Raw genomic sequence first — 27,632 nt, 5'->3', positions numbered from 1 at the left:
GGAGGCGTGACCCGCTCCCGGCGCGGCGCGGGGAGGGGTGTGTGCGGGGGGACAGATCGCAGAGCATCTTTGGGGCTCGCCGCCGCCGCTGCTAGGCTCTGTCCCCACTCACTCGTCGCCTCCCCCCGCCAGTAGCCGTCCCGTCCCGCTTGCGGCCATGTCGTCGCCGTCGTCTGGAGAGCGGTACGAGGAAGAGGAGGAGGAGGAGGAGGAGGATGGCGCCTACGAGAGCCAGGCCAAGCGGCTGAAACCCAGCGCCGCTGCCGAGGAAGGCGAGATCGAGTACAGCGGCGCGGAGGAGAGCGAGAGCCGGCGAGACAAGCCCCCCGCGCCGCGCGGAGGGGGCTTCTCGGGCGGGGTGAGGGACGACGCGGGGGCCGCCGGGGTGGGGGCGCCTTCCTTCAGAATACTGCGGGGGGGGGGGGGGAGCTGCGAGCTGCCTGCCCCGCCCCACCCCCTCCCATGGGGCGAGGCTGGTGACGCCCCCCCCCCCCCCCCCCCCCCCCCCGTCTGTTTATGGGTTGCAGGGGGGGCCCTATCCCCGCTGTTGCGGGGAGGGAGCCCCAGCCCCGCGGCCTTCCCAATCCTGGAGCCCGCTGGCCCCTCTCCCCCGGGCATGGAGACGCTTCCGGTGGGGGTGCGGTTCTACCCTTCCTCGTCCCCGTGGTCGGAGAGCGGGAAAGGCGGGGAGGGAACCAGGCTGGATCCTGTCTTTCTCTCCCTGTTCCCCGCGACAGGCGTGCTCAGGGTGCACGGGTAATTGTTTCTCACCGTAGTTGCCTGGGGAAAGGGGCCGAGCTTGCAGTCTGCTAGATGTACGTGATTTGGATTTTGTTCTGAGACTGTGTCTGTTCCGTGGGCAGCTTGTTGCCTTTTGGGATATTGCCATTGCAAGTTTTGCGCTTGCCCTGTTGCTGAGTGTAACTATAGAAACGTAGACCGGGGGAAGTAAGCGAGGCAGAGGGTTTCTTTCCATCTGTTTTACCCTTGTGTCTGGCAGCATACGGCGAGAAGGCTGATGATTGCCTCCTTTTAAAATTAATTTGTATTTCTACCTTCTCCCTCCCCCACAAACAACGCTAATAAGCACGTTGGTTCACTAAATTTTTTTGCTACGTACTTTTTATTCATGAATTTGTATCTAAGTATCAGGATGCTCACGGACCCATAAATTTGGGCTAACAATACTCTCGTGTCTGCCGTTTGATTTCTTAGCTAATTGTCCAGCTGATTGTGACCATTTTTCTTCTTGATGGGTCTTTCTGTTTTTTACTTGAAAAAGCAAGATCAAGAAAACATTGATTTAATGGCAGCCCTTGAAATTTAGAACACCTCTGTTTCGCGATTTGTTCAAATGAACTTGCTTAGCACTGGGATAAGTTAATGAGAAAGCATTTGCTGTTACCATCTCTTCATCAGTTAAACCTCTTGATGGAGAAGGGTACCCTCTACATTAGTACAAAAGTTCCCTGATAAACTGCAACAAAGATACATCTCTGGAGAGAACTATTTTAATTTTATAGTTTCATGTGATGGAGCATTGTCTCTGTCGCAATCACGGCTTAGCAACGTGGTCTTAAAGGCCAGTTCTGATGAAATCCATATGGTTGCTTAAGTTATCTTGAAATTTTGTCATGTACATCACAGTGTTCCAAGTAGGAATAAGATACTGCTCTTGAATTTCCTCTTTTCTGCAGTATTTTGTGAAATCAGCTATTTATTTTTCTTTTTTCCCTTTCATTCTGGGTTCTGGCTCTGATTGTCTTCATGTTGACCTCAGTATTTCAGTTTATCCTAGTTAATGTACAGGACACAATTGCCCTGCCCCTTTAGGTAACGAGAGCATGGAGTATGTCTGTAACTTTACATTTTGGTTTTCAAGGATGGCATGTGTTGAATCTTGTGAGTAAAGAAAGTGAAACAAATGTATAACAAGTCAAGAACATGAGGATTTTCAGGCAGCTTGTTGTGTCAGTTACAGTGTACCTCAAGGAGGTGCATGGTCGCTGACACTGATGAACAAAACTGTATTCACAGGTCCACTACTGGAGAGACAGAAGTTGTCTTGATAATAGAGATCAAGCTAGTTTTTTAAGAATAAGCTATAACATCAAGTGGATATACGAAAAATGACTGAGTGCTTTTGTTAGTAATTTTATGTAGGTCTTTTAATAGGAAAATGCGAGCATCTATTAGTTAATGTGATTTGTAGGTTTTTTTCTCTAATCAAAAAAAAAGTGCAGGAAACTTATTTATTCTGTGACATATCTTATTAATTTCTCTCCAGGGAAATGCTCTTAGCTTATTAAAGTTGCATGTGGTTCAGGGCAAAGACAAGATGAAGGTAGGCTGAGAAGAGGGAAGAAGTGTCCTGGGTTGCTCAGAAGAGAGCAGAGAAAAGAGTAAGTGAAGATGAAGTAGGAGGAACTATACAGAATGGGGAATTAGAAGGAGAAATGGGAAAGTGGATGACCGGAGTAGAAAGAGTGGTAGCCTCACTTTTTTTTTTTTTTTTTCCTAACATGCATCCTAGAATATCAGTGGATGGGTACAGTCATATGGATTATATACTCTCTTTGTATGAAAGCTGTTTTGTGGTAGGACCCAGCTAGCGGTTTGGTGGGGTCTCCCTGCTGGGCTATATTTATTATTGTGGCATTCTCCTGTTCCTCTGGGATTGCTTTGTTGGGCCGAATAAGCCTCTTAATTTTTGTGGAGTTTTTTTCAGATGGGTGCCTAGAAGTATGTGAGATTCAGATGGGGAAAACCAGAATTTGTTTTGGTCTTCCTGTTTTGCATTCATGTGGACACTCCTCATAGCCCAGAGGTGTACCCTTTTCCTCATGGTTCACCTCGAGGCTGAGGAGCATGAAGAACCAGGAACAAATCAGGGTGTTGACTGGGGGAGGAGTAGGCAGTTGTCTTGCAGAAGTATTCTGTAGGGGAGAGTATGATTGGGAAGAATGACTTTTACAGAGGCAGTGTTGAATGGTGGTGAAGCCTTGGCAGAGGAGTCAGAATTGCAGTGTAGCAGAGGGTCAGAACACTGGGAGAATGTGGGTTTAAGAGCTGCATTTGAGGGTGTTTGGAGGGTCGTTCAGCACCATCCCCTCACTTCCTTAAATTTTGCTTTCATTGATTAATGTTGTATTGATATGACCTGTATTTTCTGTAGTATCCACCTGCCTCATTGTCTTTGACTTACCTGTTCCTAAATATTTGTATGAAGTAAGGAAGATCTATTATCCCCGTTCTTACAGTTGGGCAAGTGAGATGTGGTGTCTAAATACACAAACATAACTACAAGCTACCACAAGGTAAGATTGGGATGTGAATTTGCAGCTTGGCTACTCTGATGTAGTTGCCTGTGTGCAGTTGTTGCTTTGTGGTAAATGGAAGGCAGCTCACTTCACAATGCAATTGCTTTGTGTCTATCACAGGCAGTTGTGGTAACAGTAGCTAGACAACGCTGAGTTCAGATCTTGACCTGTTCTGCAGCAACTTGTTCATACATCCATTTCTTAAATGAAGTACATCCTAGGAATTGGTTATGGAGTAAGTGTAAGTCATCCTCCCTCCTTTGTCCTCCATCAAAAAAAGTAACTGTTACCTTCAGGCTAGTTCTTCTTCCAGCACCTCAGGTTGAATCTCCTGATGATGCTGAGTGTTGTGTGGGGTTTTGTTTTGGGATGTTGTTTAGTTTTTTTTAAAAGGGATATTCAGATTTTTACTGAGCAGAGAGGAAAATAGAATAGAATAGAGTATTTCAGTTGGAAGGGACCTACAACAATCATCTAGTCCAACTCCTGACCACTTCAGGACGGGTTCAGAATTAGCAGAACGGGCCAGGGTGCAGGTATTCCATTCTGTAGCAGTTGTAATCATTGAAAGGACACAGTGATAGAGAGTGCTAGAAAGAAGCATGCATTAAACTAGAGAAATGATACCCAAAACTCCATGTCCAAAACACAGTTAATTGCCAGGTAGCCTTCCAGAATATGGGATGTCATTAACCTTAACCCCTTTTTCCTGCCTAGCCCTTCCTCAGCCCCCCCAAACCAACCAACAACAATAAAAAAACCCAGGATATACAAAACTGGTATATTCTACTGCCATGAAACCTTAACTTTGTCTTGTTTGCTTGGTTCTTCTGAGACACTGTCTTACTTCACTCACTGTGTCCTGAAAAGCTACAGGAATTCCAAATGGCATGGAGAGAGGCGTCTCCTGTACCTCTGTAGGGAAGAGGCAGAACTGCTCGAGTCAGGCAGGTGTGATCAGCAGAGGTGATGCACAACAAGGCAAACAGCTTTAAGTAATGCTGTCATTGTGTACTACAACTAGTGGTTGAAGAGCCTGCATGAAATGCTGTGTATCTGCTTATGAAAGTCTTTTGTCATCAGACCATCCCCAGTGGGCAGAGCTGAGATTATTGAGATTGTTGTGTGCCTTCACCTTGCCTTTATAGTGTGGTAATTTTAGCTACTGTTGACATCCTGCAAGGCAGTTGAATGCAGATCAGTTCATAGTTAGGCATTAATGAAGTTTTGGGCACTTAGATATCTAATAAGCAACCTGTTGGGGCTTTCCCCCCCAGTTCTGTCGTATTTATAAAAGCAGTTTCAGAGCATTTAAGAGGGATGCAGCAAGAGGAAAAAGTTGAGAGTGAATGAGATAATCTGAATGGTGAGAAAAAAAATAACAGTATATTTAGGTACCTGGGGGAGAGAATATGAAGGAGTAGTGCTATCTTCTTGCAGTAAAGAGAAAAAAAGAGATGGAGGAGGTAAGCAGACAAATGGTAAAGGAGCAGATGATCCAAAAAAGGTGATACAAACCAATAGAACTAAGGTTAATATACTGACTGTAAAGTGTCTGGAGAAGGGATAAAGGACACATTTATGTGCAAACAGTTGGTGAAAAATTCTCTAATCTGGAGTTGGTAAGCAAGAGAGACATCATCCTAGAGCCTGTGATGACTTTCTTCTTTTTTGGAGTGGCAAAACATAAGTTGTTAGCAAGAAACCAGTGATATATTTAAAATGTTGTTTAGAACTATGTAGGTCACCAAAGAATGGATGTTAAAATGCTACAGCCGTTCTTTGAAGTTGCTTCTGTTGCGGTCTTATGTATGTGAAGCAGTGTGTTTGTGCTTCATCTGCTTGGTTATGTCAGTACTTCCCTTCATGCCTCAGCTCTCTACAGAAGCTTGGTTTCAATGTTAACTGTTTTTATGTTTCTCACTTCTTTCTTGAGGGGAAAACTTTTCTGTCCTTGTTACTGGTCTTGAGCACTTAGAAAGGAAGTCTGTTTCCATTATCTGTTTAATAATTGCATTTTCTGTTCAGCTAATGATTCTTCAAGAAATTGTTATTGAGCTTTCAAAAACGCTTAAGCCGTATATATTAATGGGTACAGCAGATATGTTAGTTAATCTGTTCTCCTGGCTTTGGTGGAGTGCAAGTGTCATGCTGGAGTTTTGCATGGGACTTTTGTGCCATCCTGGGAGTTGGGAGTTACTGAAAGACTCCTTTGTAAGCAGAGAAACACTGGTGGTGGTTAATCGGTATGCGAGCAGATGCTTGGATGTAACCTTTGTCTGTGTGCCAGCTGTAGCACGTGTAGTTTTCAGGATACTGTGATCGTGAGACCTTGGTCGAAATCCTCTGTTTTTTCACCTCTGGGTAAAAATTATGGCAAGCAGTTGGCTAAGTTGCATATGTTCTGACCTTAGCTGTGGAGATGCTTTACACTTAGATGTGTGTGATTTTTTTTCATGTGGTCTAGTGGTTCTATTTCTCCTTTTAGAGGAAATCAAGGATCATTCTAGATTTGCTTGATACTGCAGCTGGGTAGCTGCAAAACTTGTTTGACGATAATATGTATGTCTGCCCTTCATGAAGACTTTTTTGCACTCAAACATATGCCTGTGGCACATGTTCATGTCTTTCACCAATATGCTCTCTGAATGTTAATTTGCAGCTTCCTGGCTCAGGACCGATTTATGTTCGGTTCTTGTGCTGCTGTTCACTGCCGCTGCTTAGAAGCAATTTTAAGTAAAACAGACTTTCCGGTCTGGCCATTTACAACCTCAATGTTTTATATGTATAAATTAGTTTATGAAATGCTGTGTAGGTAAGTCCTGAATTTCATAGCAAGAGACTGAGATTTCACTGTTGTGTGGGTTTTTTTGTTTGTTGGGTTTTTTATTATTTTTTTATTCCATGCTGCTTGAGTTTCTGCATATTACTACAATAGCAGCAGTGTTAATGACGTTGGAAAGCCAACTATCTCTAACTACAAAAGAAAGCAAAATTTTTATTTGCTGATGGTTCTGAGAATAACTCCAGTTGCACAATTATAGACACCTGTATATGTGCATATAACTCATGTATAATGGATTTGAAGATGCAAGTATAAAAATCTTTGAGAGCGTTTGTACTGTTAGAAGGATTTATATCTTTAGTAGGCAAGCTTAAATGGACTGCTAATAAATAAAAATACAAAGAGGTGTGCATGACAAAGAAACATGAACTGAAACTGTAACAGAAGATTGAACTGGGAAGGGGAGGGGGAAATATTGTTCCATTATGTTTCCCCTCTGAAAAGCTTGACATGATGTATAGGGATGCTAATTAAGTAAGGTAGGTTCAGTGAGAAAATCATTGCTTGTATTTGCCATCTGATTAGATGGAAATATTTTTAGGTGAGATTTCTTAAAATGCATTAAAGAAAACAAAAGAAAATGCATACTGCTAGCATTAACTGAGTTCTTAATACAGTAACAAGTATGCAGGGCAATGAGTAACTGATTTAATAATTTCCGATTGTTCTGTAGACTGTAAATAAAGGTGCCTGCTATCTTAGCACCTAGACTTCGCAGGAAAAACTGGTAATTAATGTTAGTTTTCTTTTGAAGGTTTCTTTAGGTGCTTCTCTCAGCTTTGAAAACTGTTTATGGGGGTAAAGAACGCATAAGCTGAAAAGAAAAACCTCTGTGTAGTTCTGTTCATTCTACAATTGCATAAGTATTTGCAGTTCAAAGCATTAACCTTTCATGACTACTTTGATCACTGCTACTGCTGTAGGCCTCAGCTGGTTAATTCAGGATATATAGTATCTTATGCAAATATCACTAGTGGTGTTTTCCCACAATTGTCACAGCTCTTCTTCAAAGAAAAGTGTTGCCACTTTAAATGCTTTCATATTACAAATGAATAAAATGTAAGCTAAGCTTAAAAAATTACACAGACTGTTCTGATGTCTGACAGTCTGAAGTGCTGGCTTTTGGTTGAAATGGAATGGTCAAATTATCAATTTAAAGAAAAAAATACATAATTGTTTTGGAGGACCTGTGTATAGGAATTAAACACACAAGACTCAATTTGTAGTTATCTGCAAAGTATTTTTTCCATGAATCTGTAGTCCAAACAGATAGGGAAGAGAGGAATGTCTGTAGCAGTAGTAGCAATCACTGTGGTTACTTAATTACTGGAGTTGAATGTTCCTTTGTGCTACAAATGAGAATCTCTCTCTAGTTCCAGAAAATACCATACTAAATCTTACAAAAAAGTGAAAAATCGACAAGACTTGATCTGTTAGATCGAACAGGTGGATGTTGTTGCTAAATTTGAATACATCAACTTTAGACTGCTGTTACACATATGAAATCTGGGTGCTGGTAATTACAGTGTATTTTAGTGTGCCCTTCATTATCTCTAATCTTGCTTTGATTATCTCTCATTATTGCCTTACATAATTTCATCCTTTTTTTTACTCCCAAAAATTATAAGGTAAATTTCAGCCCTACTTCAGGCTTTGCATGGGAAGATGATCTGATTCCAAACCTAATTATTCAGTCACATAGAACGGAGACTGTCTGAAATCATAGCAGTAGCTCTGAAAAATGTTTATAGTGGGAATTCTGTGTGCTAATATATGACAGCTGAATCTGTTAATGGTAGTCAGCCTTGGGGTGAAACGAGAGCATGCCCATATGTAAGAAGTTGCAGGTTTTTAAAAACATGTATGGAGAGTGTTCAGAATTAGAAGGGAGGGTGGGTTTATTTCAAGTATAGTACAGAGCTGGCATTTTCTTGTGTTGTGGGTCACAGCTTTATGTACATTAGAAAAATAATCAATTTTCAGTTTACTGGTGGCCCTTGTTTGTTCTTGCTTTTTTATCCCCCCTGAGCCTGTCCCAAACAAATATTGGCATAAACAAACAGGAAGAGTATCAGAAATATTTTAGCTATTGTGCATGTCCAAGTATTTTGGGTTTTTTATGCTTTTAACAAATAGGGTGGAAGACCTCCTGCAATTCAACCAAGTGTTAAATAGGCTTGTCTTAATATTAGAAAAATTTGCCTGTGCAAACACATTAATTAAATCTGCAAAGCGTTTTATTTTAAGTAGACTTCAGCAACTGAACTTGGCAATCTGTTTGGAAAGAAAAGTGAAATTATTTAAAATAGTCTTGGATTGTACATTTAGATGGCTGTTTCTGGACCCAGTGTAGTGTCTGCAAAATATTTAATTTTAGTTAATGATAGCAGTATTCCTTGTTCTGTGTTGAATTTTAAAATGTCGTTTTGTTGCTAGGATGCTGGGGGAAGTCATCACAAAGTCTCTGTTTCTCCTGTTGTCCATGTCCGAGGGCTGTGTGAATCAGTTGTGGAAGCAGATCTTGTGGAAGCTCTTGAAAAGTTTGGAACCATATGGTATGTCAAGCAGTATAAAGTCACGTCACTGGACAAGTTGGGAACTTTATTTAAAAGTCTCTTGGACCTCTTTAAATACATTATGATAGCCATTTGAAATCCAGAACTTAGTTAATAGTAAAGCATAAAGATTTTCTAGCTGTGTGAAGATTCTGTGTTTCTGTACCTGGCAAGTCTGGTCAAGCAGAGTTACACTGTCTGCATGGCCTAGTGTCTGCTGCCAGACTTCAGTAGCACAGCTAGTCCTGGCCTTAATATGAGCTGTAGCTAAACTGGATTGCAGAACAGCGTGAGAGTGGTTGTCTTGATAGAAGTAAATACACCAAAAATAAGGATGGACCACAGAGCAGATGATGCTTTTTCCTGTGCTTTCGTGTGGGAGGAGTGCTTGTGATACAGTAGGACCTTCTGAATGAGATGGTTATTCAGAGGAAGCCCCTTCAAAGGTCATATAATGTAAAGATTCTTCATCTGTGAACAAAATTGTAAAGGTGAGTGGGTAGAGCCAGCTTATTCTAGGGTTTGAGTGCTGCTTTTTGGAGACATGCATTTCTTTTCAAGTAGATGCATGTATTGAAGTCAAATAGGGTTCTGTAAATAGTAGAATAGTGTTTTTCACTGCCCTATTATTGAAATAATTGAATAATACTTGTACCAGTATCTTAAAATAAATAAATAAAATGAAGTGAGCATAAGCTTGTTCAGGAGTACAAACAGGTATATTTTAGCCTGGGAGTTTAACTTCTCAAAAACTTAAATCAGCTGACAAAGCTTCTTGAGTTTGTGTATGTCTGAATTTGGTTAACTAGAATACTTCTGTTTATTTCCTCTAAGGTAGTTTTGTGTCAAAAATACTATTTTAAATTTCTTAGCAAAAGCAAAGATGTTTAATGTGTCAACTTTGAATGTTTTATAATTTGCATTTACTTTGATCCATCACCTTATAAATGGCTTTAGCAAGTTTTTTTTTTAATACTATTGTACTTCTAGTAAGTTAATAAATGATTAACTGTTTGTTGTATTGGTTGGATATTTTTATGCATTAAACTTTTTCAGGAAAACAACTGCTTATTATTTACTTATCTTACAGCTGCATTTCTTTAGTTTGTGCAAATGCTTTTGAAATGTGTTGACTAGGTTTGGGAAGCATGAGCAGGGGGACCTACCTTCCTTTTATGTCCTTGTTAGGAACTGTTTAGAAAAAACATATCATATATGACAGTTATAGGACTTTGGAGTTGTTTTGAGTAAGCATGTAGGAAAACTTACTGCAATGTTTCTCTTGCCAGCTATGTCATGATGATGCCATTTAAGCGCCAGGCTCTGGTGGAGTTCGAAAATGTAGAAAGTGCGAAGAAATGCGTAACATTTGCAGCAGATGAACCTGTATACATTGCTGGACAGCAAGCCTTTTTCAACTATTCAACAAGTAAGAGGATTACTCGGCCAGGGAACACTGATGACCCATCTGGTGGAAATAAAGTTCTCCTGTTGTCAATTCAGAATCCTCTCTACCCAATTACAGTGGTATGTTTCTTGGTTTTTTTCTTTTTCTTTTTTTTTTAAATAATAAAAGGCAGGGAGCAGCAATCTCTGTTATGTTATTTCTATTGTGTATTATTTTTAAAAAATTGTACACTGTTAATTTGAGTCAGAAATTAAATTCACCTACCAAAGCTTTACACTGTCTTCGCTTAAGTAATGTGCATGTTCTGGAAAAAAGGTTTTTTGAGATGATTCAGTCTCATACAGGTATTTTGCAATACATTTGAAGGATTTTGAAATGTTTAAGTTGCTACATGCTTCTGCAATATTTCCAACTGTGTTGCCACAACATCAGGAACGTCATTTAGCTTTTAGGCTCTGCGTGGTGTATGTTTAAATAGCAAGTAATTTTTCCAGTAGGAGGGGTTGTTTTTATTGCAGTCCTTCATTCTTAAGTATTTCCTTTGTGGAAAGTTGAAACCTTCATCTGTTGATGATCAACTCCAGTTTCATGGAATCTTTCTCACTTATTTGGGCTGATATATTTTACTTTTTAGTATTTCAAGTCTTACCACATATACAGTTACATCCTAATTTATTGCCATCTACTAATGGCACATATGCATGTTTTTTTACTGATAAAGATATTTTTTGCTAGTATTTAAGTGCATGTTTTCTCATGCATTGAGTGCTTAATATTTTTCATAGAGATTTTTATAGTACATGTTGAATTGCACAGAAATATTTCAGGAAAAATTTGAAGTCTGCTTTAAGCAGACTTGTAATACTGTGATACAAGCATAAGTTATTTGTTCTTAGGGAAATATATAGGACAGTATGGATCGATCAAAGTGTTTGGGTCATGTGGAACCATATAACTTAATGCATGTATTGTTTAATGTGCCATATATCACGTTAGCAAATTGATTGAAGCTTAGTACTCCTGAAATTACTTCAAGTAGTCACTTCCATATCATGCTTTTTGCTTCGCTGTATTGTGAATATCGATAGGTTTTTGCCTGTTGATTCATTAGTGGATGATGAATTTTCTTTCTCTTGCCAGTTTTCTTTATAGAAAAGCGTGGCAAGGTATGAGTTTCTTTTCCATCAGTGTTTAAAGATATACCTGCTTTGAACTGTGTGAACAAATCCACTGATGAAGTTAGTGTTCTCTGCATGTGACTATAGTACAACTTTGGAAACTACGTTTCATTCACACGTTTTAATTTTGGCTTGCATGAGCAGCTGAGTTGAACGTAAGTGCTCGAGGAAATTGATAGCAGAAGCATTGTTCTGCACTTGGCCAGTGGGTTAAAGAAACAATTAATTTAAGAATGCCTCAGGCAAAATCTACATTATTTTAAAAAAAAAACCAACACCAAAATCCGAACAAAAAACCAAACCAAAAACCCACAAAGCCCAGCACTACCAGTTCAACACTTTTCTCTCCTTAAATTTGAACTACACTTAGACAAAATACATGAAAAATTGCCACGAGTTTTAAGTGGCAAGTCTGAATAACTGCAATAAACTGTTCCAGAGTTCTTAAGTGCTCTTCTTTCAAAAGAAGATTTTTGCAGAGAAATTGGTCTGCTTAAGAGCATCTTGTAAAAGAAGCTAAATTGTTCTAAAATTTTGCTGCAGCTTATTTCCTTCATTACAATTGTGACCTGCTTCTTTCCTAGCAGAATTTTTTTAGAGGGGTGTGGCTGTGAAGGACAAGAAGGGCAAATTAACTGTATTTAAATCCTAATTGCTTTCCACCCCTCTGTGATGGGGGGATAGGTGTTTTGAAAAAGTTGCCTAAGGTGTCCTGTGTAGGCCTTTGAAGTTCTGTTTCCCAGTTTCCTTATCTGGGGGCAGAACTTTGTCAGGGATTTGTGTGTAAGAACAGACAAATCTTATAAAAATGGACAAATTTGTCTGTTCAAACAGACCTTCTCAAAGGGACCCCTGTTACTGTCTGTTCCGCTATACCTCTGCTGTTGGCTCTTAGTTCTCACCCTCTAAATATGCATGAGGAAGGTGCATTGGCAATTGAAACGTTTTAAACTTAACTATCAACTTCTGAGATTAGGTTGCTGTACCTTTTTTATGATATTTAGTATGTATATAATGCTAGTGTTAATATTTTATTTAAAACATCCCATGTTACTCTTATCTTGTGAATCACTTGATTTGGTAATCAAAAGTAGCTGAATTTTAAAAAAGAAAAAAATCAAGCTATGTGTGTGCCTGCTGGCTAACAACTCTGATGGTATTTTGAGTACATTTTACATTTTTGAAAGACAACTTTTTTGATTAAATGGCTGTGAAGAAATCTTTTGAGAGACAATTGTGAAAGTAAGTCATATGCCTGAAAATTAATGTCACCTGGAGCTGGAAAGTTTTCAGGACTCTTCTCCCAAACAAGAGGAGATGAAGGGTATCTGTTTGTGCTATTGCGTGTGCATAGAAAATATGCTTACGAATGATCTTATATACATACCTATCGATCTTACTTTTTAGGGGTGCTTGAATCCTTTCTAAAAATGTCTGTCCATCTTCTGAAAATCTTAAGGTTAACAGTCTCCTCTGCATGCTTCATTCAGTGCTCACTCACTGTAGTGTCTGGAGCTGTCCCTGAGCATGGACAGTGTTTTTGGTTTGTTGAGGGGTTTTTTGTTTGGTTTTTTTAGTGGTAATATGCCCATATATTAATGCTTATGGTACTTTATGTAAGCCAGGAGTTACACCACTGCAGCTGTAGCCAGCAATAAGACATTTTATTTTTCTATTTTCTTCGGGGGGGGGTGGGGGTGGGGGTGGTCGTGTTATGTGGGGATGTGTTTGTTTTGTTTTTAAGAAATCCAGCATGCCCCTCACCCTTTTGCCTCCCAATTGCTCCACTATTCTGCAGAACATAATAAATACTGTACCTACTTCCTTTCCCCCTTCTCCCTCTTGTCCCCCAAATAAACCTGAGGATCTTGGAATGAGCATTTTGGAAGTATTTGGTTTAGATATAAAGAAAAGAAGGGAAAAATAGACTGAGGCACTGAGATGTCAGTGCCTTTGCCTGCTAGGTTCAGCTGTGAAGCTTGCTGTCTAGTAAAGCTTATATGCTTTCAGCTGTTTGAACATGATCTAACAGGTGAATTGTTTCAAGAAATGACAGTTCCTGTTTGTTCAGGTTCTCAAGCCTGAGTCTTGGGAATTCTGAGTATGCATGTATAATCACTCTTAAACCTACTTTTCTTGGCCAGATTCATGCTGGAGTTGAGTTTCTGGTACCATGATGTCTGAATTGTTATGTGTAATTGACTGTTGTTTGAGATACTCCTAGCACCATGTCGTAAGCCTGGCCTGATGTGCAGTAAGGCGAGCTTTTCTCCTTATTCTTTGGTCTCCCTGCAGTACTGAAGATGGTCTTGGATTTTATTGGTTTCTTACAATATAGGCAAATCCTGGTGAAAGCAGCGTTAACAATGAGTTTTCATGAATCCAGTATTTCCTGTCAGAAGTTTTCTCTGCCTTAAGTGGAGAAGCTCAGCAACCACTTGTAGTGTCTTTGATTCAGGTGAATACGATTGAAATTCTCCTTTTGATAAGCTACCTAAGCTTACATCATAGATTACCACCTTCTGAAAATGAATGTGAACAATTAAAAATCCTTCAGTTGCTAGAGTGTAATGAAATAAAATGTGCTATAACTACAGCGTCACTTTGTCTCTCTTTGCTTTGGTAAAACTACTGCTGTGCATGCTTAAAAGGGATCACAGTTTGAGACATGGATGCAATTACTGGGTTTTAACACAGTTGAAGGTACTTGTTAAACTGATGTTTGAGTACTTCTTATAGAAGTTTTTTCCTGTTTTTGATTTGACTGCCTGTACTATATTAAACCATAAAAATGCTAATCAAAAATGTATAAATTGTATAGGGAAAACTATAAATGAAAAGTTAACAAGCCTTTTCTTTGCTCTTTGGAATTTAAATGCCAATGCAGGATAATGCTCTGTGGACCTAAATTGTTTGAAATTTCACATCTGAATAAAATTTTTTTTCTTCTTCCTTAGGATGTCTTGTATACCGTGTGCAACCCTGTTGGAAAAGTTCAGCGCATTGTTATATTCAAGAGAAATGGAATACAAGCTATGGTTGAATATCCTTTTTGAGTGTGATTTTTTTTTTTTTTTTAATTTTTTTTTCTCTAGGTTATTGACTGCAGATGGGATTTAACATGAGAATTTTAGAAAAATGCTGTGTAAATTTGAGACCAAATTATTTTTTCATTTCTATCTAAGACATGGTAATTTCTATATGTCTGTAAGACAAAATACTTACATATTTCATCTTTACAGGAAAATGACATTGTCAACAATGGTCTTGATAACTATGTTTATAGGTGGCCCTAAGGCTAATAATTGCAGACATGAAATACGTCATAGATTTGATAATGCATTATACACAAGTTTCATGGCTTTTGCCTGTGTTGATACTCAAGAAATGGGTAAGGGATTGCAGAGGTGCAGTTTGACTTCTCCAGACTCTTCTGCTTGTTTTACTATTCTGACTTTAATAAAGCGTGAGACCAGCTTAGGCCTCCTTGGCCTGTTTATCCTATGTTGAGGAAATTCCCTGCTCTGTTATCCTACTGTTTACTGTATTTGTAGCACTAAGTTATACAAGGGATGAATGTTCAGAGTTGTTAATGTGTTACTGTGGTTTGCAAAGTCCAAAGTCTGGTATGAGTATGCCTTAGTTTATAAAAGCTCTGATAGCCCTCTTCCCAAAGACTGATTACTCTCAATTTCTGAGCTGTTATCTGGACAAAATTATACCAAAATCTCAGAAATTAATTTGTGATTTCAGATGCTACCAATGTGGCAGGCTTTATTAGTGGGTCACTTCTGTAACATATGACTTAACTGGTGGCTGCATTGATGATTTGCCAGGCGAAAAGAATTACCCTAACTTCCATGAAAGCAAACTAATTGCTGCTTATCTATGTAGAAGACTTAAACTGTATGTCCTAACAGACAATAGTTTGACTTACTGTGATAGTGTGGTGAGTTTGTGGTAAGCAGTGTTGTCTGGATAAGATGACTTGTACAGTTGGGGGTTATTCTGCATCTTGTGAAAGACTAGGGAAGTTGTGGGGAGGATCCTGCACATACTTGGAAACTACCATACTTCTGTCCTTTGAATTAAATTTTGCAACATGCCTTTTATTAAAAACAAAACCAACCAGCAATTGCAAGAGAACTCACAAATATGAGCAAAATACTGCAGCAGTGTAGGTAAACAGTTTGGGGGGAGGGGAAGAAAGTGAGCTTCAAGACAAGCCTTGTCTGAAAAGTTCAAAAATTTACTCAAATTTCAGTGCTAATTGCTGTACCCATTACTTTTGCAGATGTGCTCCAACAGTTCTAGCCAGTGTCAAACAATTTCTTAGAGGTCTGGGAAGCTTAACTTTTCTCACTCTTAAATTCCACAGTGAACCTGCATCACCTTGGAAGAAGTTGGGCTGCAGGAATGTGGTAAAACACAAGGGATATGCTGTTGATAAAGACCACTTCCAAAATGTCACTAAATTATATTAAAGGATGGTGCAAAATGTCTGGTCTGCTGCAGGGTTCAGGCTTTCTGTCACTATATGTTATTGAATGTGTGTAAGATCATGGATTGCCATGTGCCAAGGCTCAGGTACATTTTTCTGCTAGTCATAGAACTAATCTTAAAGTATGTAGAGGATTATGAAATAACCTTCATGTTGGAGCCTGGTAAATGCATCTGCCTTGAGCAGTGGATTTAAAGCAATCTGCTTGTATTTTTTGATGCAAGGTGATTATTTGTTCATTCAAAGTATCTTCCTTAGTTCTGTGGTTTTATTTGGCTAACAAGCTAAAAGGGCTTACTCTTTCTTAGTTGTTTTCGCTGTAAAGCAACTACTGAGTTCATGTTCTCCTTACCCACAAGTATCTAGCTAATGCTAGCTGTGAGCAGAGATGCGTTGTCTTAAGTCATGCTGCCTTGCCCCCAAGCTCTGATCCCTTCCCAAATGATGCAGCTTGAACTTTCCCTTCAAATATTCTCTAGGCTTGCTGGTAACTTTCTGTTGTCCTCTGTTGGAAATTACTAAATCCACCAGAATACCCCCTCCCAAACAGCATAAGCTCAAAGCATAAACAAAGCTTGTATCTATATAATGCACACTAAAGAATTTACTAATTTATGAATGGTCTCATCGTGTGCTGCTTACATCTCAAAACTAGATGCTTAACATAAGTTGAACCCATAATATACTTGTTGGTAATTTTATATTAAAGTCTGTATAGAGTTCTTTTAACGTATGTAGTGAAATACCTGTAGGCTACAAAAATAAAGCCATATCAGAAGAAAGGAATGTGAACGAGACACCTGGGGAAAAAAATCCTTAACATGGATGTGTATGTTTGAATCAGTGTTTTGTGCCCAGAAGGCGAAGGCTGCACTCAATGGAGCAGATATCTATGCAGGATGCTGCACACTAAAAATTGAATATGCAAGGGTAATGTTTGGACTTTCTCTTTTAATTGTACTAGAAAAGTATATATAATCAAGATGTAACCTTTTTCACTCTTACTTTATTTGAACAGCCAACTCGACTTAATGTCATTAGAAACGACAACGATAGTTGGGACTACACTAAACCATATCTGGGCCGACGAGGTAGGTTTTCCTATGTTATCACTGTAGATGTTTGACTATACTAATGACAATCCTTGACACGTGGTCAGGCTGTATGGCAATAGTCATTTCAAAGCAAGCCAGTGCTGCTGAAGGCTGTGTTGAGAAGCCAGGAAATTAACCCTGAGCCCTAGTGCCCCCTACTGCCGTGTGCTTGAGCCACTTAGTTCAACAAGGAGCCCACACCTGCAAGCACCTTCGCAGTTCTCAAGGACTTGCATTTCTCCAAGCAGCTCTCTCTCTTTGGAGGAGAGGAAACCTGGTACAGACTATTCCTTACAAACTACAAACTTGCACACTGCTTCTCCTTCGAAAGGACTCTTTTCCCCTATGTTGGACGAGGCATTAAGAAGGATAGAGGACTTCAGCAGGCTGACTCTACACTTCATCATGCACCACATCGGCATCAGCAAAAAAAACCAAACCAAACAAACAATAAAAACCCTCTGAAAAAATTCAGACTTGCAATTCACCTTGTCTGCATACTGCATGCACCACCACCACAAGTTTTTAAAGGAGGACACTTTCAGTACTTCAGATTTGTATGGGATGAATAACATGATAGACTGTACCCATTCTGTTCAAGTTTGTATGTATGCTGGTCTTATTTCCCTTACAATTATAACTGCAAAATTGAGAACCTCCAAAATTAAGAACCTCTCTTGTTGATATCATTGACATTGTAATCTTTTTATTACTTTCTGTATGTGAGAGTTGCATTCAGTCTTAACAGTGTAAATATTGTTTAGTAGTAGGGAAACTTAATCCTCATCTGTAGATAGATAGTTGGAACTGAGCAGTGCAGTATCAGATAGGTCCCCTCAGTTATATTTAAGTACTGAAATAGGGAGATTCATAATTGGAACAGGTATACCGTCTCTTAAGTACTCAGCTGTAAAAATTGCCAGAGCTTAACTGATGTCAGTGGAAACTGTGACTATATATGTAAAGACAAACTGCTGTGTAGACTAACTCCTGTAAAGTGTTTAAAAAAAAAAAAAAAAAAATCTGTAACTATTGAGTACAGTGTTCAGTAACTTATGTATGATAATGTGTGCAATGTAAAGTTAGAAAAGTGAAGACTATGTGTCCAAGATAGAGTATCTACTTATCAAAGGCTATATGAGAACCAGGGCTTTGGCTGTCTCAAGTGATATGCACTTCCAAAGTAATACTGCAGAGACGCTGGGCTTGTAAAACTGTTGTACAACTAAAAACTTAGGGCATGAATTTTCAAAATGAAGTTCTTGTAAAAAGTTAACAAGGGAGCTACAGTATTGGTTGCAGCTTGTAGATTATGACTTTGTATTGGGATTCAATTTTTTTTTTCTCAAATTTCTGAGTTAAAAAAGGAATTTTGAAGAAACTCAAGGGCAAGAAAAAAATCTGAAGGTTTGAATTTGAAAAATCTGAAGGATTAATTTGACCCTTATATCTTTTGATCATTGCAGTGTTTGGAGGCTGACTTGTAACATTGTGCATGTAATTACATTATGTAATTGGTCTGCCGATAGATATGGCTATATGAACTAAATGTTCCCCAAGCTAGAGAAAACAGTGGAAAATGAAAAACTTAGGATAGGTACAGCTTGCTCTTTCTCAAGATTTCTCACTCTCTTGTTTTTCTTTTGTTACTTTGATGGTCTGTCTCTATTTTCTATACATCACTATTACACATAAGAGAAAAAGAATTTGACTTGTATTAGATATATATCTATATATCATGCTATACTCTATATTTACTGTGGCCCACATCCATTTATCTAGAAAATGGGAATATAAATTGTTATAATGAACACTGAAATGTACTTCATAAAGCAGGCGTCTAGAGAAATTTTGCCTGTAAAGTAATCCCTTTGGATTATGAAGTATTTCTGCTTCAATTTACTCTTGCAGCAGCATTGTTTGGCTTTGAACTTAATGTGACCCAAACTGTAGGGATCTGAATGCAGCAAACAAGATCTTAGCCCAAAGGAATTTCTCTCTGAGGGGAGGCATGCTGATATATCCTTTCAGAATTTCACACCCCCCCTCAAATCTTAGGAAGGAAATGCATTTGGCTAATGATTTTTTTTCTTAAAGAACTGTTTTTAGTTCTTTTTGGTAACAAATTACAGACTTCCCCATAGTCTTTCTCCACTTAAGTAAACTTTCTTAACAAGTGCCTGCTGCTATGAACCTGTATTGCATTAGACTGAACCAAAAAAAACCCACCTGACTTTTAGTATTCTACTTGGTTTTAGCCAGAAAGTTCAAACTGTAGTTTGGAGCATTTCTTTTGGTGGTAATACCAGCATACACAGTGACTCAAGGACCTGATTTAAAAACAAAACCGAAAAACGACAATCCCCAAACTTAAACTAGATTTTAAAGAATCTTTCCTTTCAGAACTATTTTTAACACAGATCAGTTCTCATGTTTCAGAGCCTATTCGCACAAGTATTTGTACTGGCACAACTGAGGGATGTTGTTTAAGGAAGGAACAAGTATGAGGAAGGCACAGAGAGAACAGTGGACTACACCGTCATGAGGGAGAAATATTTGTCAAACTGTGTTCTCCCAGAATTCTTTATTTGAAGAATATGGTCCTTTACTGTGTTACTGTGTGCAGTTTCAAAGCATTTAGCTCCACAGACTGGAATTACAAACTTGATTTTTCTGGAAGATGATTACTGCATGCAGTTTAAATGCTCAAAGACTGCCCATTTGCTTTCTAGAGCCAAGAACCAGAGCTGTTACCCTGACAAGGGAATGGAAAAACAAAAATTGACAAAAGTAATCTTTCTTCTATGTGTTTGAAGGCATTCAAAACTGTTCTCTCATCAGGCTGTATTGCCAAACAAAATGTCTGACTTGGAACCTGTCCTCAAAATTCTGAGCAGGAAGGACACATGTGTTTTCATCTCCCACTGTTGTGTGTTGTCTAATGTGAATAGTTCCTGTTTTTCAGGGGAAATACCTCCAGCTGCATTGGGCTGGAGTTGCCACTTTCAGCATTTTCAGCTGCTTAAATTTCCTGGAAACTGTTGTAAACTGATAGATGTCTTGCCCCATTCAACATAGCTTTTTTAATTGTGAGAAATCGATTCTTGCTTACCACAAAGAAATCTGGAAGTTCAGATTTTGTTTGTCATGCAGCGTGGATCTGATTAGAAAATAGAGCTTTGGCTGTGAGGCACTGCTTTCCTCCAGTAATGTAGACCCCTTGCTTAACTTTATATCCTAGAGAACTGGGTTTTCTTAAAGGATTGACCATTGTTTAAGTGCATTATTCAGTGATGTTTTTCTTCAATTGAACTGTTACATGCTGCTGATAATGCAATAATGTACAATCCTTTTGGCAAGCCCATAAATCAGTAGGTGTTCTGTAAATATATATGTACACATATGTAATGCTCTCTGTTTACTGATTATGAAACCATGTAATACAGGTTGTTGTTGGCTTATGCTGAAACTTCTTGAAAGAAGCCCACTTTGAAAATGTGTTGCTGTTGAAGCTAATATTATGATTCAGGTACTGTCTTTCAAAAGTACTGCATTTCAAATTTGTTTTAAGAGACACATAGGTAGATCCTGCTGTATGGTGTTATCTATACTAATGTGTGGTGTCTGTTTAGGAAAACTATTGGGTATTTCCATAAACTTTAAATGTCTGCATCTCCTCATTGGCCACTGCCCCTAATCAACTTAAGTGCAATTTGTTATACGGATGGCAGTCTTTTAATTTTGGTGTCCCAGGGCTACAGCTTGTGGTTTTGGACGTATAATGAATGAGAAATCATTTATAAAGTTAACAAGGACTCAGATTACTTTTTTGCTTCTTAACTAGAAGCTTTGTGTCTTAACTGGAGAAATCGAGTACATAGTTGTGCGTACTAAACTGTTTTCTTTCCCTTCCCATATGTTAGACAGAGGGAAGGGCCGCCAGAGACAAGCTATTTTGGGAGAGCACCCATCATCGTTTAGACATGATGGTTATGGTAAGTAACATAGGATGACAGGTGGTTATGATTTCTTTACATGTTATGTGGAATTCTAAATATTCAATCAATGTTTCACTGTGGACCCCTACAGCATGAGTAGCTCACTATTGTGCTGTATGTGTGGTGCTGTCAGTCCACGTTCTGAAAACGCTGGTGATTCACTGAAAGCTATGTGCATTTATTGTCATACCTCTTCCTTTGTGGAGAGCATCTGACTCTACAAATCTATTCCTCGGAAGAATGTTTCCCTTCAGTTGCCATCACCCTAGCAGTGGATGGAAAATGACATCTGTACTGGGAAAGCAAAGTTCACTTCTAGAAAATGGCAGCATAGCTTGATCAATGGTTTGATGCAACACAGAGCTCTTTGATGTTCTTACATGCAAAGCTGTGAATTGTGGGCTTTGCGTTTCTTTTAATTAGCTAATTCTGAAAAGGTATAGCTGTGTGACTGTACAAGAATGATGTTTTGGAATTAGTGCTATAAAGTACTGCAGTTGTTACCAGTGCTATCTGTAAATGAAGATCTGCTGTCACTTTCATGTGTTGGAACAAGACCTCAGGTTTGAGAAACTAATGTCCGCACGTAGCTTGACTTCATTAGTTATTCACTGTCACCAGATGCAATGTGATTTGTCTTGCCTCTTTGCAAATGTATTTATGGTATTTTACAGTGTAGGTTGATCTTCCAGCTACTCTTTGCAAAGGTTCTTCAAATCTCCAGAATTTCCAAGTTCCACCTTATATTTACTGATGTTCTTTTTTCATTCTTCTGATACACCCTTCTACCTTAAGTAATGTGGCTGTCTCCTCCTATACCACTGTGTTCCTCTCATTACTGCTTTTTGCTGGGGAAAAAAAGGAGAAAAGGTTCCTTTTTATACTTGGCTTATGTGAATTTCACATTTTTGTCTCAGAAGAACAGGGATCCTCTCCTTGGTCTGTAATACTGATGTTTTCTATAAACAGAAGTATTGCATTCCAGTAATGTCTATTCATTAAAAAAAAAAAAAAAAAGTTGTTTATTTCAGTGAAACTTGTGACTTTGCCTGTAGTGGAAAATAGGACAGCTTCATTTTGCGTAAATGCAGGGGTTTAAGTATTCCTGTTTCTTTCAAATGAGCTGTTTGCAGAAAGGCAGTCTTCTGACTTAATCTCTTGTCTCTGGAAAAAGAGCTGTGTCATCTCTCCTGACCTCTGGCTAAAAGTTCCTTCTGGTTTGTTTTCCCTACTTTGTAATATTCTTTCTTGGTGTCATGTAGGCATGGCAGTATTGCTGGAGGTTTATTTTAAGTATTTCTTCTGATAGGTTTATGTTCAAATATTTTGTATGGTGTAGGGAAGATACTATTTTTATAATTATTGAAATACTTTTTTTCACTTGTGTATAGAAACAATACCATGAAACAGCTCCTTCCTTTTTGTCTAGTAATGTAAGAAGAGACTTGGAACATTAAAGGGAATGGAATAGGGTGGGGTTGGTTGGTTGGGTTTTTTTTGATTGGAAAAAAGAATTGGAAACTGCTGTAATATTGTGTCGTGCATCCTTCCCTTTAAAAATGCATTATGTATGTGGGATTTAATGCATGATTAAGTAGTGAAACATGTTTCAAACAGTATGAAAGCACCGTCTTTCATCTCCTTAGGGTCACATGGTCCTTTGTTGCCCTTGCCAAGCCGGTACCGAATGGGATCTCGGGACACTCCAGAACTTGTTGCTTATCCGTTACCTCAGGCATCCTCCTCTTACATGCATGGTGGAAATCCTTCTGGGTCAGTTGTCATGGTTAGTGGGTTGCATCAGCTAAAGATGAACTGTTCAAGGGTCTTCAACCTGTTCTGCTTGTATGGCAACATTGAGAAGGTAAGGCATAATTTATTAGAAACTTGGAAACTACTATAGTAGTTTTAATTGTTTTGAGATGGTCTAAAAGTATTTGCTAATAACTTATTGGCAACTCTTGGTTGGGCTGTTTGTTGCAATTAATTTTTTTCCCTTATCTATCTTAGGTGAAATTTATGAAGACTATTCCAGGCACGGCACTGGTTGAAATGGGTGATGAATATGCTGTGGAAAGAGCTGTCACACATCTCAACAATGTCAAGTTGTTTGGAAAGAGACTTAATGTCTGGTAAATATGTTTTATCAGATTAATAGTCTATTAGTGGGCAGATAGAATGAGGTTGCAAACAGACAACATCCTATTGTTCTGTTATCACTGTTGGAGTTACAATTTCCAATTTGCAACTATATTACTATTTATAATTTTATTTATTTATATTAATAAAGCATATGGACATTACACAGATCGTCTGTTCGTAAACAGTATTCCCGAATGTGTCTTACCTATCCTTTCTACATATTTTTAAGGAAGATGTCAAATCCAACCCATCTTGTTCTCCTTCTGTTTCAAACTGTTGTAAAGATATGCCAGCTCTGTTTGGTTAGATTAATAATCTGCGTGCAAAGTATGCAAGTCTTAATTATTTAAGAAATTTTAACTGTATATATGTATATGTATATATCCTTAAATCCCAGTGTTTCCAAGCAGCATTCAGTAGTTCCAAGCCAGATATTTGAACTGGAGGATGGCACGAGTAGTTACAAGGATTTTGCGATGAGTAAGAATAATCGCTTCACCAGTGCTGGCCAAGCATCTAAGAACATCATCCAACCACCCTCCTGCGTGCTGCATTATTATAATGTTCCCCTGTGTGTAACTGAAGAAACATTTGTAAAGGTAGGCAGTTGCAATGACTGTGACATATAGTGCTTTCGGGGGGTCTATCATAGCTTTACACTGTGTTACTTTTAAAAAGAAATAACTGGGAGGGTTACAGCATAGTGACTGGAAGAGAATTGTTTTTTAATATAGGTTTGTAGCCTCTCTAAATACAAGCTGCTATATTTTCACAATTCTGGCATTATTCTCTCTTTTTTAATTATTTTTTTTAATGTGAGAAACAAGATCTTGGAAATGTGGAGCTTATTGTGTTTTTTTGTGGAGGAAGGAGAAAAGATTCACACAAAACCAAATACAGGGAAAGTTTGGACTACAGTTCACAAAAGATTACTGACTTGCTGAGATGGTTACTCTCACAACTGCTAGGGTGTTCTGGAGTGGAGAGAAGCATGCACCTGAAATAGTTTGCACAGTTGAGTCCTGAATGAACTCTGAATGCTTAAAGCATGCAGTACTGGGCCTCTCAAGTGGAGGCACTGGTAAAACTGATGACAGTTCAGTGAGTTCTTTTTTCAGTTCAATAATTATTTATTTTTTTTTCCCAAGCTCTGTCTGAAAGTTAGCTCTGGTTCATAGGTGGTGTGCTTGTATGTACAACTTCTGAGCTACTGTACTGAAGTGAGAATGTCAAAAATATTTGTTTCTATTTAAATATGTTTGAGGTGGTAGTGATATCAGTGGTCTTAATTTTTGTGCCTATAAAATCATACTTCTCATGGGACAGCACAGATATAGGAGCTTTGTTTTGCATACTATAGAGTGGTATTCTAAAGAGTTACCAATCTAAACATATTTTTCTGTAAATTTGTGGAAGCTCTCTTAAAGAGTTGGTATCTTCCTTTTTGTGAGTCTCTTCCAGTAGCTTGGAATTTTTGCTAATGTGATTATGTGCATTTTTACTGGAGTTTTACCTATTATTTTATTTTTGTGACAGTTATGTGAGGATCATGAAGTTCTCAGCTTTATTAAATACAAAGTGTTTGATCCAAAACGTAAGTAAACTTTTGACCTATTTGGGAAGCTATTTGAATTCCAGTTTTGATAAGAACATACACTGTCAGGACACATTATTGATCGTTCCCTTTTTTAAAATCTCATTTTGACAGCTTCTGCCAAAACACTGTCTGGTCTGTTGGAATGGGAATGTAAGACAGATGCAGTGGAAGCTCTCACTGTACTTAATCACTACCAGATAAGAGTCCCAAGTAAGTCAGTTTTACTGATCTTACTGCTATCAATTTTTTTCTTGTTTTCTTCCATGTTGATACTGTCTCTGTAAAAGGTGAGGCTTCAGCAGCTGAGTCTACAGCTAAAAACTGTGTCAGTCTTACTGTGTGTATATATGCTGTATTTCATATATGCATATATACTGTGCTATATATATTACAATATTTAGTCTCTAGTTTAGGTTCTGTTAGCTTCTATCTAAATGGCACTCTTTCTTCTTAGTTTTTGAGTCAACCTGTAGAACTCAAAATATGCTCCACAACTTTGAAGTTATGGAAAGACAGAGGGGAAAAAAAAATTGGTTTGGGATAAAAAGGCAACAGGCAGGAAAAGCATTAAAATCCACTGTTATCAAAATCAAACTTAATGGATAACATCTTACTGAAGCTTTTTATATCTTTCAAAATAAATGCAGAGACTTTGAGCAGAAGATTCTTTAAGTTGCACAGTTTAGTGCTCTGAATTAACTGCTTCTGTAGTGGGTTCTCTTTCAAATCAGAAATTGTGAGGCCAAGTTGAGTTTAGCTCCAAACTAGTAAGAATGGAGGGGGAGTTGACCTGCTAAACAAGTACACAATAGGCCAGATCTGCACGGGACAATTAATATAGTTTACTGGATTAAATGGGATTATGTTCACAGACATAACTTTGAATCCAGTCCAGTGTCTAGGATTTTAAACTATCTTCTCCAAACTATTATGAATTTGTATCCCTGTCAGGTGTTAACAGTTCAAATCTTTCCTATCCCTCCCGCCGCCCCTTTTGTCCAGCTTCTCCGTAATGGACTGGGATTACTTCAGGGGCAGAATAGTTTTTAAGATTGGTAACATACTGTTATGATCTCAGATTTGTCTCAGTTTAGAGAGGTGAATAACAGCAGAAGAACTCACTCTTTCAACATGAAAAAGGCAAACTCTAATGTATAATCAAATATAGCTATCGCAGGAAATGACAGTATTTTTAAACAAGGACTGCTGGTTAAGAGTTGCTGTGGTAAGATTAAGGTTGGCTGAACCAGGAGGGTGTATCTTCCATTACCTGAGAGGCAAACGCGTGCTGCCATCTGTGGGTCTTGGCAGCCTTTCCAAATAGAGGGGGGTTGTTTCACGCTTTGCTTTCTGGAGAGGCCTGAAGGGTGCGCTGGACATCCTGCTGGTTTTTTCTCAAACACACGTAAATACTGTCCAGTGCCTCTCTGATACAAATGTCACATTCTAAATCCTGACTTCCTTAAGTATCTATGCCTTTTGTCTTTAAATTGCCTGTGAAATACTACTTTTTATAAATAGCTCAGCTAGGAAGAAGTGCAGCAATAATGGTAACATCTTTCTTGTGTATAGTACAACATTTGGAATTCTACCTATATTCCCTTGCGACAAGATCCATCACTTTGTTTTTATGTCTAAAAAATGCTGGTAGACTATCAGTGACACCGACTTACAGGTCATCTGGTGTCTGCAGGCCACTGGCGTGGGGTAGGCAGGGAGATGTGAGCCTTAAATCTAAAGAATTGGTAAATTTGTCAGATTATGCAAGGTGATCTTGATCAGCAGGAGAGCTATGCTCAGTAAAATGCTTTGAGTATGTTATATGTTGTCTCCTGACAGATGGCTCCAACCCTTACACCTTGAAGCTTTGCTTCTCTACGTCATCCCATTTATAGAGAAGAGGACAGCATGTTAAGAGCTACGTTCACCTTGATTTGCAAGTTTAAAACTACACTTCGTTCACAAAGCTCTAAAGTGGTTGTTATAATGTTGCCTTGTTTCAACTTAATTCTAATATCTTTAATCTTGTTTTATAATAAATGGATGTTCTTCATAAATACAAAGCAGATTTTTTTCTTTTTGCCTCTGAGAAATACATGTTGTAAGCTTACTACAAAGTTTGTATTTTGTTAGTGTAGTATCTTCAAATGTCTAAAGAAGCACCAGTAGTATAAACAAGATTGTTTTCTTCCAAAAATGAAATATATTTGCATTTTCGATAATGTTAAAGACTAGCAAGTATTTTTCCATTTGTAGTCTTAATTGGCAGATAGAACTATTACATCAGAATTTTAAATGTAGAACTTGTTTTTCAGTATGTTTAGTGAAGTATGTTGCAATACTAAAAAGCTTGTATTTATAAAATGCTTTAATCAGGTTAATGTTGCACATACCGAATTTTTAGTAGTATAGACTTGATTTATAGTTCAAACAAAGCTAAAGTATAAAATTATTAAGTATGTACATGTGTATGGTGTGAATTCATATTTACTTAAAGTGGTTTTGTTTTTTTTAAAAAAACTATTTTCCATTTGCATTAGCATGATGCCATCTATAGCTAGTCCCACCATAGGGGCCTTTTAAAAATTAAAATTGCAAGCCTGTATCAATGTGTTCATCCTCATTTTCCATAATTCAAACTTAAATCTTCGGTGTTTAACATATCCTCTTGACTTTTTTTTTTTTTATACTAAATGGTAGAAGTTGGATATTTGAGAAGACTGATTGCAATAGAAACCAAGGTGGTACAAATAGTTAAAACAAAAAGCAAGCCCCACCATACTCTCTCAGACCTGTACAGTTAATTTGATATTTTCTTTTGTCTGATTTATCTTACACATCTGTTAAGACCATGAAAGAATTCATAGGATGAATAGACTTGACTAGCCTCTCACTTAAAACTGAGTTAATCTAGGTGTGATTTGGATAATGTAACTAATTACATGATGTGAAATTAATGAGGCGAGAAATCTTTCACTGTGGGGAAGATGATTT

At 38.2% G+C, this 27,632-nt stretch overlaps 1 protein-coding gene across 1 annotated transcript; it reads left to right on the top strand.

The window, feature by feature from the left end:
• The first annotated feature begins 19 nt into the window (after positions 1–19).
• Positions 20–27,243, top strand: HNRNPLL (heterogeneous nuclear ribonucleoprotein L like). Its single transcript, XM_074817385.1, has 13 exons — positions 20–358; positions 8,602–8,720; positions 10,010–10,247; positions 14,264–14,349; positions 16,641–16,737; positions 16,826–16,898; positions 20,825–20,896; positions 22,546–22,763; positions 22,910–23,031; positions 23,439–23,640; positions 24,578–24,635; positions 24,750–24,848; positions 26,478–27,243. Exons 1-13 carry the CDS (start codon positions 158–160, stop codon positions 26,531–26,533), a joined length of 1,641 nt encoding a protein of 546 aa, XP_074673486.1. The 5' UTR covers positions 20–157; the 3' UTR covers positions 26,534–27,243.
• The last annotated feature ends 389 nt before the right edge of the window (positions 27,244–27,632 follow it).

The sequence above is a fragment of the Strix aluco genome, chromosome 3 (genome assembly GCF_031877795.1).
Source record: "Strix aluco isolate bStrAlu1 chromosome 3, bStrAlu1.hap1, whole genome shotgun sequence".
Lineage (NCBI taxonomy): Eukaryota > Metazoa > Chordata > Aves > Strigiformes > Strigidae > Strix > Strix aluco.
Note: the sequence above shows the minus strand (reverse complement) of the source record. Positions and strands in the feature narration are given on the sequence as shown.